This window comes from Mchenga conophoros, linkage group LG18 (genome assembly GCF_057382185.1).
Source record: "Mchenga conophoros isolate Kocher_MC1m ecotype Shallow Benthic linkage group LG18, M_conophoros_male_GT1.1, whole genome shotgun sequence".
Classification (NCBI taxonomy): domain Eukaryota; kingdom Metazoa; phylum Chordata; class Actinopteri; order Cichliformes; family Cichlidae; genus Mchenga; species Mchenga conophoros.
Window position 1 is genome coordinate 13,356,502 of NC_140543.1, and position 12,400 is coordinate 13,368,901.

Below are 12,400 nucleotides of genomic sequence, written 5' to 3' on the forward strand. Positions count from 1 at the left end.
CATTCACATAAGTTAGAGGTAAATGATTACTAGATAAGAGAGAGCTGATAGGGCAAGAAAACATCAAAATCATATTTAACAAACAGTCTTGCGAGATTTAATTGTATGTTTTGTTTGCAGGCTAGATTTGAAGAGCTTTGGAGAAACTTCACCACATATACTTCTGGACAGCAGCTTCTTGGCTTACCAGTTACAGAATACAACTGTCTACACAAGAAAAAGTACATCAGCAAAAAAATCAAACCTTGTTCTGTGCTAGAATAACTTTTGCATCTCTATTAATACTATGCTAAGTGTTAACATCTATCACATTATAAAATATATTCAAATATTATGCTTCCTAATGCTTCCTTTAGAAAAGAGCTTGATCTGCTTCAAAAACTCTATGGCCTGTATGATGCAGTGATGAACAAGATTAGTGGGTACTATAAGATACTATGGATACAAGTGGATATTGAAAAGATCAATGGCGAACTTCTGGATTTTCAGAACAGGTTGAGTATATCTGTTATTATAACTTACAGACCTAAAAATTTGTTGTGTAGTGAATGTTTTTTTAAGAGTAGTCATTTTAACAAAAGTTTATTATCCAATTTTTATAGGTGTCGGAAGCTACCCAAAGCACTAAAGGACTGGCAAGCCTTTCTTGATCTAAAAAAGACCATTGATGATTTTAATGATTCGTGTCCTCTTCTTGAAATGATGGCAAACAAGTCTATGAAACGGAGACACTGGGACCGTATTGCACAAGTGACTGGACACCATTTTGAGGTGGAGTCCAGTACGTTTACACTTGAGAACATCATGGAGGCGCCTTTGTTGACGTACAAGGACGACATTGAGGTGTGCTGGCAGATTTGACATTTATAATATACTTCGATTTCAAGATTTTTTTTATAGATTTGATTTGCTCATGTGTATGCACCATCCCAAGTTTGGCTTTTTGTATTTGTAGGACATTTGCATATCAGCTGTAAAGGAGAAGGATATTGAGGCCAAATTATCACAAGTAAAAGAGCTGTGGTCTGCTCAGACCCTGAGCTTGATGACATTTAAGAGTAGAGGAGAACTGATGCTGAAAGGAGCAGAAACATCCGAGATTCTCACCAACTTGGAGGACAGTTTGATGGTGCTAGGTTCACTGCTGAGCAACAGGTAGAAAAGAATAAACCCCGGCTTATAATTTTGTAACAGATTTTATAAACTTGATCTCCAAGAAACTTTAATACTTTGGAGTAATAAAAGGGCAAGACTGCAAGACCTACCTAACTGTAACAAATCATTCAGCCCAGAAACATTAGTAGTGACAAAGATTAGTTTGGGTGTAATCATTCAAGATGTGAAATATCCACACATATTCCCATTTCTGCAATGTCTTAAAGAACTTAACAAGCTTTGTCTGCTTTGTACAGGTACAGTACCTTCCACAAAGCAGAGATCCAAGATTGGGTCTTCAAGCTTTCAACATCATCTGAGGTCATTGAACAGTGGGTTATAGTGCAAAACTTGTGGGTCTATTTGGAGGCTGTGTTTGTTGGGGGCGATATTGCCAAAGATCTGCCACAGGTACAGCTCATTAATTCTGCCCTGTGGCCTGAAAATAACAATTTTGAAAGCATCCTTAAGTAAATGCTAACATAAAAATGTTTCCATTTGCAGGAAGCAAATCAATTTCAGAATATTGACAAGTCTTGGACTGAAATCATGCGGCGAGCACAAAAGGTCCCAAATGCTGTGGAGTGCTGTGTAGGTGATCCCTCTCTGCGAGAAAAGCTTCCAGATCTTCAGAAACAACTAGAGCTCTGTCAGAAATCTCTTGCAGGGTAATTTTTTTGGCACCATCCTTGTTTTAGTTTGCGTCTTTCTGTTGGTTGCAACAGTGGAGGGTAAAAAGAAAAGCAGAAAAGTAGTTCAGTCTTTAAAAAAATTTACATGACATTATTTAACTATTTAGTTAATTAGCTTTTTACTCAAGCACTTTTTATGCAGTATAATTACTCCTTTTCTACCCCTTTTTGTCCTTTTGTCACCCACAGATGCTTTGCAACAAAAAGAAAAGCATTGAATAAATGGGCCCCATAATTATAACAATACTTCTGTGTTCAATGTGTACACTGCAGATGATATGATCTTGTTTCACAGGTATCTTGAGAAAAAGAGACTCTTGTTTCCACGGTTCTTCTTTGTGTCTGATCCTGCCCTTTTGGAAATCCTTGGACAAGCCAGTGATTCTCACACAATTCAGGTCAGAACATTCACTGCCACTGTAAGAAACTTAAATTTAAATAAAAAGTATAAAACAATGTAATTATACTGCTACTGCAAAAGGCCTAATTTGTTTGTCTGCGTAGATATGTTAAAAACTCATCTTAGCAAATAAGAAATACAATTTAAATTTGGAGTTTTCATGGGCAAAGAATGAGACGATCAGGATAGAAATATTAAGAAAATGGTTTGTGTATTGAAATCTGATTTCTTGGGTTTTGTTTATTTTTTTCTCTCTCTTTTTTTTCTTTTGGGTTTTTGATTTTGGGTAAAATAGCAAAAATAATTGTAGATGCATTTGTTTTTCAGGCACATCTTCTTGGAGTGTTTGACAACGTAAAAGAAGCTGAGTTTCACACAACAGAATATGACAAGATCATAGCTGTTATTTCACAAGAAGGGGAAAAACTGCCGGTATTTAATGCTATTTGCATTTTCAGTTTAGAGCTATAATACAACTATATGTTGAATTGCATTTGTTACGTTTAGTGCAAATAACTTTTGCAAGCGGTCAACAGAGTCAAATTCAAATTAAAGTTAAATTTATATCAGATTGCTATTTTCTACAGACAAGTGTAGGGTACAATAAATAGATATTCAAAAAGAATAAGGTTCAATTGAGGCTGTCAGCAAATATTTTTCCAATTTTTATCACAGGTGTGGTACAACATAGCAAATGTGTTTCTGTGTTTTCAGCTAGAGAGTCCTGTAATGGCTCAGGGAGAAGTTGAGATCTGGCTTAGGAAGCTTTTGGTGCAACAACAGGCTTCACTGCACTCTGTTATCAGAGCTGCAGATCTAGAGATAGACGATGAGGAGTTTGATCTTCTTGCTTTTCTCAACAGATTTCAAGCACAGGTAGGAAGACTGAATTGTGGCTGTTAGTAAAATCTTTTTCATGAGTTTTTAAAATATTTTGTTCATTTAAGTGTAACAGAGATTTTTTTTTTCTTCCATCTGTAATACCAACCGCCATTTAGTAGTGTTTAAAGGGATTCAAGATTTTAAAGATTTGAGACGTTACTCTCTCGTTACTAAGATTAAACTATCCAGCAACATGACTGTTTGTTTTCATGTCACATTTCCTTCTTGCCTTTATCAGTGGCAGAGGCAGCTTAACAGATCTCATGGTTCTTTTTCATTCTTTTTCCAACGTTTGTAAAATAACAAGTATGGATATCTTTGACAGTAGTACCTTTCATGTAGCATCATATTTCTACCACTTTACCTGTATGTACTATACATGACGCATCTTTTCGTGTATTGTTTGATTCGTACTTTTTAGGTGGGCTTGCTGGGAATCCAAATGATTTGGACAAGAGATGCAGAGAAGGCCCTGCACCATACAGAAGATGACAAGCACATCATGTCTCTTACCCAAAAGAAATTACTGAGTCTGCTCACTACACTCATCAAGCAAACAACCTATGACCTCAGCAAATTTGACAGAGTCAAATATGAGACACTTGTCACAATTCATGTGCACCAGACTGATATATTTAATGACCTAGTGAGTTTTTTGTTATTTTTTTATTTTTGGATAAATGCTACTTGTCCATATCTACTATCACAGATAACTTTTTATTATTAAACTGTTATGGTCAACCATTCCTCTTCATGTCCTGCTTTTTCCTCAGGTGAAAAAGCGTATAAAATCTGTAGGCGACTTCGAATGGCTGAAGCAGAGCAGGTTTTACTTCAGGGGCTACCTGGATAAGGTCATTGTGTCTATTACTAATGTTGACTTCATTTATCAGAATGAGTTTCTAGGCTGTACTGATCGTCTGGTCATCACTCCACTGACAGACAGGCAAGTAAATAATGAGATTTTGTTAATTACTTTTTATATAGATTTAAGTACTAAGGTACATTCATTAACCCCTTCTTGTTTACCTAGGTGCTACATCACACTAGCCCAAGCTCTAGGTATGAGTATGGGAGGAGCCCCTGCAGGACCGGCTGGAACTGGGAAAACTGAAACTACCAAAGACATGGGTCGCTGTCTTGGCAAGTATGTTGTAGTGTTCAACTGCTCTGACCAGATGGACTTCAGAGGACTTGGAAGGATTTATAAAGGTATCCTAAGTAATTAATCAAATTATCAGATATCTTAGAAAATGTATTGTGTAGCATTTTCAGTGGGAGAAACATTTCATCTCTCACCCAAGTGACTTCTTCAGTCTTGACATCCAGGTGAGCCGAATCAACTTTCTGGGATTTCCTTACCTGGATTAATGAGCAAAACACTCAGATTTCATTTTATCTTATGCTGCTCATAGAAAGATTTTGGTTCTAGGTTCAAATCTACGAGGGTCTTCAGTTGTGTTTGCATGTTCTGTTACTCAGATTTCCCAGCTGCTTTTCACATTCCAAAAATATGCACATTTGGTAAATTGTTCATTCTTTTTCAGGCCTCGCGCAGTCAGGGTCCTGGGGTTGTTTTGATGAGTTCAACAGAATCGACCTGCCAGTGCTCTCTGTTGCTGCTCAGCAGATCTACATAGTTCTGACGGCACGCAAGAACCAGAAGAGCACATTTATTTTTACTGATGGAGACACTGTGGATCTGAATCCAGAGTTTGGCCTGTTTATCACTATGGTAAGATACAGGATTTATATGTTTACTAGGCAGCAGATGTTTAGTATGAATATAATAAAACATGTTGTCACTCAATACATAGAATCCCGGATATGCCGGTCGTCAGGAACTTCCTGAAAATTTAAAAGTGCAATTCAGGACGGTTTCTATGATGGTGCCAGACAGACAGGTGGGTAAAGATTAGTTTTTCTAGGGAGAAATATTGTCTGTTTTGTTTAAGTTCTAATTCGTTTTCACTATTGCCTTTGACAGATCATCATGAGAGTTAAGCTAGCCAGTTGTGGATTCAATGAAAACATCATCTTAGCCCAGAAGTTTTTTGTTCTTTATAAACTGTGTGAAGAACAACTTACAAAACAGGTAATAATCCTGTGGCCAGTTTAGTTCCTATAATAAGCAATTATTAACCCTCTAAAGCTAAGCTCTTGCTTTGTTAGGTCCACTATGACTTTGGCCTGAGGAACATCCTGTCCGTGTTACGAACACTTGGGGCTGCTAAAAGAGCACGGCCTGATGACACAGAGTCCAGCATTGTCATGAGAGTGCTGCGTGACATGAATCTGTCTAAACTGGTATGACACAAACCTAGTGCTAAAGGACAGCAGTCAAATATTTGACAGTAATGTGTGTGTGTGTGTATATATATATATATATATATATATATATATATATATATATATATATATATATATATATATATATATGTAATGTGCATGTGTTTCAGGTGGATGAGGATGAGTCACTTTTCCTCAGTCTCATCAATGACCTGTTCCCTGGTATCCATCTGGATAGTAGCACATATGCTGAACTTCAGGCAGCTGTTGCCCATCAAGTGCAGTCAGCCGGTATAATCAACCATCCTCCCTGGAATCTCAAGCTTGTTCAGGTACCATCTGCATGTTCATCTGCTGTTGTTATTTGGATTTTGTTTGGAAATAACTCTTTCTTACTGATACATCACTATCAGCTTTATGAGACTTCACGAGTGCGCCATGGGCTGATGACTTTAGGACCAAGTGGAGCTGGGAAGACCACAGTCATCAACATTCTCATGCGAGCTATGACTGAATGTGGATACCTGCATAGGGAGATGCGCATGAACCCCAAAGCAATCACTGCTGCGCAGATGTTTGGCCGTCTTGATGCAGCCACCAATGATTGGACAGATGGGATATTTTCCACACTATGGAGGAGGACACTCAAAGCTAAGAAAGGTTTATGATACAATATTTAATGAATATTCGCACACACACACAGATATATATATATATAATTTTTCATTTCTTTAAAATGTGAACACTTCAGGGGAGTTCATATGGATTGTGCTTGATGGTCCTGTCGACGCCATATGGATTGAGAATCTTAATTCTGTGTTGGATGATAACAAAACACTGACCTTGGCTAATGGTGACCGCATCACAATGTCACCATGTTGCAAGTTGGTGTTTGAGGTGCACAACATGGATAATGCCTCCCCTGCTACAGTGTCCCGGGTGGGTATGGTCTTCATGAGCTCATCAGCTCTCAGTTGGAAACCCATACTCAGGGTAGGCTTGTTTTTTGAAATTTTCCATTCAAAAACTGTTTGGAGAAAAGAATCAGTGCTGCTGTTACAATACTGTATTCAGATGGAATGTGGCCTTTATGTTTTAGGGATGGGCTAACAAGCGCAATGCAAAGGAGGCAGAAAGTATTTTAAGTTTATATGACAAGATATTTGAGGATGCTTACTTGTATATGAAGCAGAACCTTAAACCCAAAATGGAGCTTTTGGAGTGTAACTATGTAATGCAGGTATGTATTCTGACAAATGAGAAGAAATTGATGATGCTTCTAAATTAATTAGAAATATTGAATTGTCTCATTATGTTCCACCTTCAGTCTGTGAATCTGCTGGAAGGCCTCCTCCCAACCAAGGAGACAGGAGGCTTTGCTGGTAGCAAACACCTTGAGCGTCTCTTTGCCTTCTGTCTGATGTGGAGCCTTGGAGCCATTTTGGAGTTAGATGATAGAGACAAACTAGAGACTTACATCAGAGGTCATGAAAGCAATATTGATGTTCCTCCAACACGGCCAGGGGAAACTATGTTTGAGTACATGATTGGCACAAATGGTAAAAACATTTTATACAATACATAAACCCCCTATGCTGTCTTTTGCATTTTGAAATGTAACTACTATAAGAGCTTCATCTTTTATTTCAGGTGATTGGTGTCATTGGAACAACCATGTGGGTGATTATATCTATCCAACTGACCATTTGCCTGACTACACTTCTATTCTTGTTCCCAATGTGGATAACACAAGAACTTCTTTCTTGCTGGATACCATTGCTAAACAACACAAGGTCTCCTTTAAAATATGAATATTAAATAAAAGAGCATATGTTTATCCTTGGTATGTACTTCTGTTACAGTTAAATTTTGTGTATAAATAGGCTGTGCTGCTCATTGGAGAACAAGGAACTGCTAAAACTGTGATGATAAAAAGCTACACAAAAAAATATGATCCTGAGACAGACCTATCAAAGACGCTGAACTTCTCATCTGCAACAGAACCCCTAATGTTTCAGGTAAAATGTAACCTATAAAATGTTCTTTATATTTATCTTTATCAAATTCTATATGGCTTTTTGTTAGTAAAAGCTTTTTTATATACATACATATACAGCGAACAGTGGAAAGTTACATTGAGAAAAGAATTGGCAGCACCTATGGACCCCCAGGAGGACGCAGGATGACAGTCTTTATTGATGATATAAACATGCCAGTTGTCAATGAATGGGGAGATCAGGTATTTATATATATATGTATATAATATATTTATTTTACAAAATACACAAAACAGCAAATATACTGTTTACTATTTCATGTTGCTTCCAGTCTTAGTAAAGTTTGATTTAGACTTCTCTGGGAAATCTACATCATAACTTAGGACATAACCAAAAACACGTAAATGCATAAATGCATTTTTAGAAGGTGCATGTCAGGTTATGTGGAAGGTTACGGTGTAGATTTTCCACTGAACAGTAATTCAGGCATAACTCCTTTATATAACTTTCCAAACCAGATCACCAATGAGATAGTTCGACAGATGATGGAAATGAGTGGCATGTACAGTCTGGACAAACCAGGAGACTTCTCCACTATTGAAGATGTGCAGATACTTGCTGCCATGATTCACCCTGGTGGTGGGAGAAATGACATCCCTCAAAGACTCAAGAGGCAGTTTACTGTCTTTAACTGTACTCTGCCATCAAATACTTCAATTGATAAGATCTTTGGTAAGTACCTCAAAATTTGTTTCCCCTCATTACTAGTTGTATCAACAAATAGATTATTTTGATGCAATTTTTTTGCAGGTATAATTAGTGGTGGTTACTTCCATGAATGCAGAAAATTCAAGCAGAGCATTTCAGATATGGTTAAGCATCTTGTATCTGCTGGGAGGATTTTATGGCAGTGGACAAAGGTAACTACTTAAAAGATGATGTGAACAGATTATAAAAGTGGATGTATTAATAAAGACATCTTATTCGATGATTTCACATTGAAGGTAAAAATGCTTCCCACACCATCCAAGTTCCACTACATTTTCAATTTGAGAGATTTGTCTCGGATCTGGCAAGGGATGTTAAACATCAAGGCAGAGGAGTGTCATGATATACCTACCCTCTTGGCTCTTTTCAAGAGTGAATGTGCAAGGGTGATTGCTGACAGGTAAAGTTCTCACATCCATCAAATCACTTTATAAGCAGAACAAAGATGCTAAAATTGAAACATCATTTTGCTGTAGGTTTATTTGCTCAGAGGACAGAGAGTGGTTTGAGAAGGGTGTATCCCGGGTGATCCAAGAGCATGTTGAGCCTAGCCTTGTCCCAAAACTTCATCCTGAGCCATACTTTGTGGACTTTCTCCGCGATGCACCTGAGCCAACTGGAGAAGAAGGGGAGGATGCGTGTTTTGATGCCCCTAAAATTTATGAACTGGTAAAAGATTTGTATTTATAGCCACAGTACAATATTGATACAGTTGAACATTGATATAGAAAGCTGTCATACTAATCAGAAAGAAAACGCTCACTTTTTCAGGTGCCAAATTTCAAGTTCTTATCAGAGAAACTAATGATGTATCAGACTCAACACAATGAGATCATAAGAGGCTCGACTCTGGATCTGGTTTTCTTCACAGATGCAATGACTCATCTCGTCAAGGTCAGACTACAAGCCCAACGAATACATTTCCTTTATATCTGGCTACAATTAATGCTGATTTATTGAAGATTTCCAATGCTTTAGATCTCACGAATAATTCGAACTGACCAAGGAAATGCCCTGCTTGTGGGTGTCGGAGGATCAGGTAAACAGAGCCTTACGCGGCTAGCCTCATTCATAGCTGGATACCACGTCTTCCAGATCACATTGACCAGGTAAGAACAGAAAAACTAAAACTTCAGTTCAGCTCAATTTAATATTATCAATATGGTGCCAATTCACAACAGTTACCTCAAGCTGCTTATATTATAAGGTAAGGACCTTATACCAGTGGCTCTTAAACTGGGTCCCCTGGAGCCCCAGGGATCCACAAGCCATAGATTGAGGGTCAAAAGCATGATGAAAACACATGGTTGCACCTGGCATGTTATGGCATGTAAACACATGTGCATCATCTGGGGTTTAGCTAATTAGCAGAATTTATAGTGTTTGTCTTCTTCTTAGAACATACAACATGACCAATTTCCTGGATGACCTGAAAGTGCTGTATAGGACAGCTGGGGCTGAAGGCAAAGGCATCACCTTTATCTTTACTGATAATGATATCAAGAATGAGGCCTTCCTTGAGTACCTCAACAATGTTCTTTCATCTGGAGAGGTGGGGATCTTTAAAAAAATTCAGATATATTTAAATCCACAAAAATCCACTTTGATCCAAGCTGAAAGTCAAAATTTAGACCATGTAATTAAAAACTGCCACGTTTGTGGCCATATTTGGTCCAGATGACTTCATAGTGAATTGACTGTTTGCAGGTTTCCAATCTTTTTGCTAAAGATGAGATCCAAGAGATCACCCAGAAGCTAATACCTGTGATGAAAAAGGAGTTTCCTCGTATTCCACCAACTTTTGACAACCTTTACGAGTATTTTATTTCACGGTCAAGAAAGAATCTCCATGTTGTTCTTTGCTTCTCACCGGTACGTCAAAGATTTGTATGCTTGTTTCACAAAAGCAGTGACTCAGATGTTGGGACTTTGTATTGTTTGTTCACCTGTATTGTTTATAATATTACATTAAAGACACACAAAGACATATTTGTATGAGTCTGTGGTGAAGCACATTTTGTCTCACAACCTTGACAGGTGGGACCGAAGTTTCGCTCCCGGTCTCTGAAGTTTCCAGGGTTGATTTCTGGCTGCACGATGGACTGGTTCACCCCTTGGCCAAATGAGGCTTTGGTGGCTGTATCCAATTATTTCTTGTCTGAGTTTAATATGGTTTGTTCTGCTGAAGTCAAAGCGTCTGTGGTGACGGCTATGGGAACATACCATGACAAAGTATCTGTCACATGTGAAAGCTACTTTGAGAGGTAGAAAACACAGAAGATATTTTTATATACATTTAAATGATTTTATATTCATGTATGTAATTTAAATTTTTCTTTTATTTGTATATAATTTATATTTTACATCAATGCAGCATTGTATCTATTATCTTTTAGATTCCGAAGACGAACTCACGTTACCCCTAAATCCTACCTCTCTTTTGTAAATGGTTACAAAACGTTGTACACTGAAAAGTATAACAGCATCAACATACTATCAGAACGCATGAATGTTGGTAAGAAAGTTCAATAGGAAATCTGTAGATGGCATGTATGGATTACTTTGCAAAGATTATTCAGGTAAAAGGGGTTTTCAAATTGTTATTGTTTTCCAGGGTTGGAGAAACTAAAAGAGGCTAGTGAGTCTGTGGCTCAGCTATCCGAAGAACTGAAAGTAAAGGAAAAAGAGCTTGCTGTAGCATCTCTCAAAGCTGACAAGGTAAATAATACATAGTGGTTCCTGTGACCCCCCCTCCCAAAATGCACAACTTATAGACATAATGTTATGTGTATTATGTATATATTTTACACATTTTATAACTCTTGTTTTACGTTTACATAGGTGTTGGCAGAGGTAACAGTCAGTGCTGAAGCTGCTACAATTGTAAAGAATGAGGTCCAAGTTGTGAAGGATAAAGCCCAGACAATTGTGGAGGGGATTGGAAAGGAGAAGATTGTTGCTGAAGCTAAACTAGAGGCTGCTAAACCAGCTTTAGAAGAGGCTAAAGCCGCACTGAATGTGAGACCTCTGTGATTACTTTTTACATACACAAGTACTTCTCTCATATATACTGTATGTACACAGTACATATATTTTAAATGTTTTACAGACCATAAAGCCAACTGATATTGCCACTGTGAGAAAATTAGCCAAGCCGCCACATCTGATTATGCGGATCATGGACTCCTGCCTTCTCTTGTTTCAAAAGAAGTTAGACTCTGTCTCCATTGATCCTGAACGACAGTGTCTTAAGCCATCGTGGGCAGAAGCACTGAAGGTAACAAAAACGTTTCTTATAAAAACTCACTAAATGGAGTTATTTTCCAGCAAAATATTTAAGGCCTAATATTTAAATATTAGGAGAAACATTTTGCAACCAATTAGCTTAATTAGCTTACTTGGTAACAAATCAATTAGATGATTTGACAGCAGTGTTCCTCAATATAGATAGACTGAATAGCTCATCATCTACAGTACATAATATTATTGCACGATTATGAAGATCTTGAGAAATCTGTGTGCAGAGGGCAAATCTAAAAATCAATATGATACAGTTTGTTTAAAAACAGGCATGATTATGTCATGGAAAACACCACAAGGGATTAGGTACTGTCAGTTAAAAACAGTTCACCATGCCTGCAAGTCTGCACATGATGCAGTAACATTGCTGTCGTCCCTGGGCTAAATCCTGTTTAAAAGTGGAAAACTATTCTGTAATCAGTTGAATTAAAATTTGGAAATCTTTGGAAAACATGGACACTGCATCCTCATCCTCATACCTCTATCACAACAGCATGGCTTTGTGCTGAATCTTTCATTTTTTAAATGGTATGTTTCTCACTTTAAACATCTGATGTTTTCTGTAGTCTCCTGAGAATAAAATATAGGTTTATGAGAGTTGCACATCACTGAATGCTATTTTATTTGATACCTTTGCCATATGTTTGTGTCCTCTTTTAGCTTATGAGCGCTGCTGGTTTCATGACGTCCCTCCAACATTTCCAGAAAGACAAAATTAATGAGGAATCAGTAGAACTGCTACTTCCTTACTTTGATATGGAAGATTACACAATGGAAAATGCAAAGAAGGTGTGTGGTAATGTAGCTGGTCTGCTAGCATGGACCCGGGCTATGTCCACATTCTTTGGGATCAACAAAGAAGTGCTGCCACTTAAGGTGATATTAATGCTCAATGTGACAGAGAGACATAATTTGTT

The 12,400-nt window shown here is 37.6% G+C and overlaps 1 protein-coding gene across 4 annotated transcripts in view; it reads left to right on the forward strand.

Moving 5' to 3' along the window:
* The window catches only part of LOC146553351 (dynein axonemal heavy chain 8-like), a 43,155-nt gene that overhangs the window by 22,817 nt on the left and 7,938 nt on the right, over positions 1-12,400 (forward strand). For 3 of the 4 annotated variants that reach the window (XM_085255591.1, XM_085255592.1, XM_085255594.1), the window contains exons 33-70: positions 121-221; positions 357-494; positions 603-843; positions 956-1,155; positions 1,413-1,566; positions 1,660-1,823; positions 2,143-2,245; positions 2,575-2,679; positions 2,962-3,123; positions 3,551-3,775; positions 3,903-4,075; positions 4,163-4,341; positions 4,677-4,864; positions 4,947-5,033; positions 5,117-5,224; positions 5,302-5,436; positions 5,589-5,750; positions 5,832-6,078; positions 6,170-6,411; positions 6,518-6,658; positions 6,746-6,977; positions 7,069-7,211; positions 7,302-7,436; positions 7,535-7,657; positions 7,934-8,147; positions 8,226-8,335; positions 8,420-8,583; positions 8,660-8,852; positions 8,955-9,077; positions 9,162-9,292; positions 9,582-9,735; positions 9,891-10,055; positions 10,221-10,447; positions 10,580-10,698; positions 10,798-10,901; positions 11,025-11,201; positions 11,293-11,460; positions 12,144-12,359. In XM_085255591.1, the coding sequence (XP_085111717.1) occupies positions 121-221; positions 357-494; positions 603-843; positions 956-1,155; positions 1,413-1,566; positions 1,660-1,823; positions 2,143-2,245; positions 2,575-2,679; positions 2,962-3,123; positions 3,551-3,775; positions 3,903-4,075; positions 4,163-4,341; positions 4,677-4,864; positions 4,947-5,033; positions 5,117-5,224; positions 5,302-5,436; positions 5,589-5,750; positions 5,832-6,078; positions 6,170-6,411; positions 6,518-6,658; positions 6,746-6,977; positions 7,069-7,211; positions 7,302-7,436; positions 7,535-7,657; positions 7,934-8,147; positions 8,226-8,335; positions 8,420-8,583; positions 8,660-8,852; positions 8,955-9,077; positions 9,162-9,292; positions 9,582-9,735; positions 9,891-10,055; positions 10,221-10,447; positions 10,580-10,698; positions 10,798-10,901; positions 11,025-11,201; positions 11,293-11,460; positions 12,144-12,359 (6,153 nt within the window). The remainder of the gene's footprint in view (positions 1-120; positions 222-356; positions 495-602; positions 844-955; positions 1,156-1,412; positions 1,567-1,659; positions 1,824-2,142; positions 2,246-2,574; positions 2,680-2,961; positions 3,124-3,550; positions 3,776-3,902; positions 4,076-4,162; positions 4,342-4,676; positions 4,865-4,946; positions 5,034-5,116; positions 5,225-5,301; positions 5,437-5,588; positions 5,751-5,831; positions 6,079-6,169; positions 6,412-6,517; positions 6,659-6,745; positions 6,978-7,068; positions 7,212-7,301; positions 7,437-7,534; positions 7,658-7,933; positions 8,148-8,225; positions 8,336-8,419; positions 8,584-8,659; positions 8,853-8,954; positions 9,078-9,161; positions 9,293-9,581; positions 9,736-9,890; positions 10,056-10,220; positions 10,448-10,579; positions 10,699-10,797; positions 10,902-11,024; positions 11,202-11,292; positions 11,461-12,143; positions 12,360-12,400) is intronic. The other variant, XM_085255593.1, reaches the window with a different exon arrangement.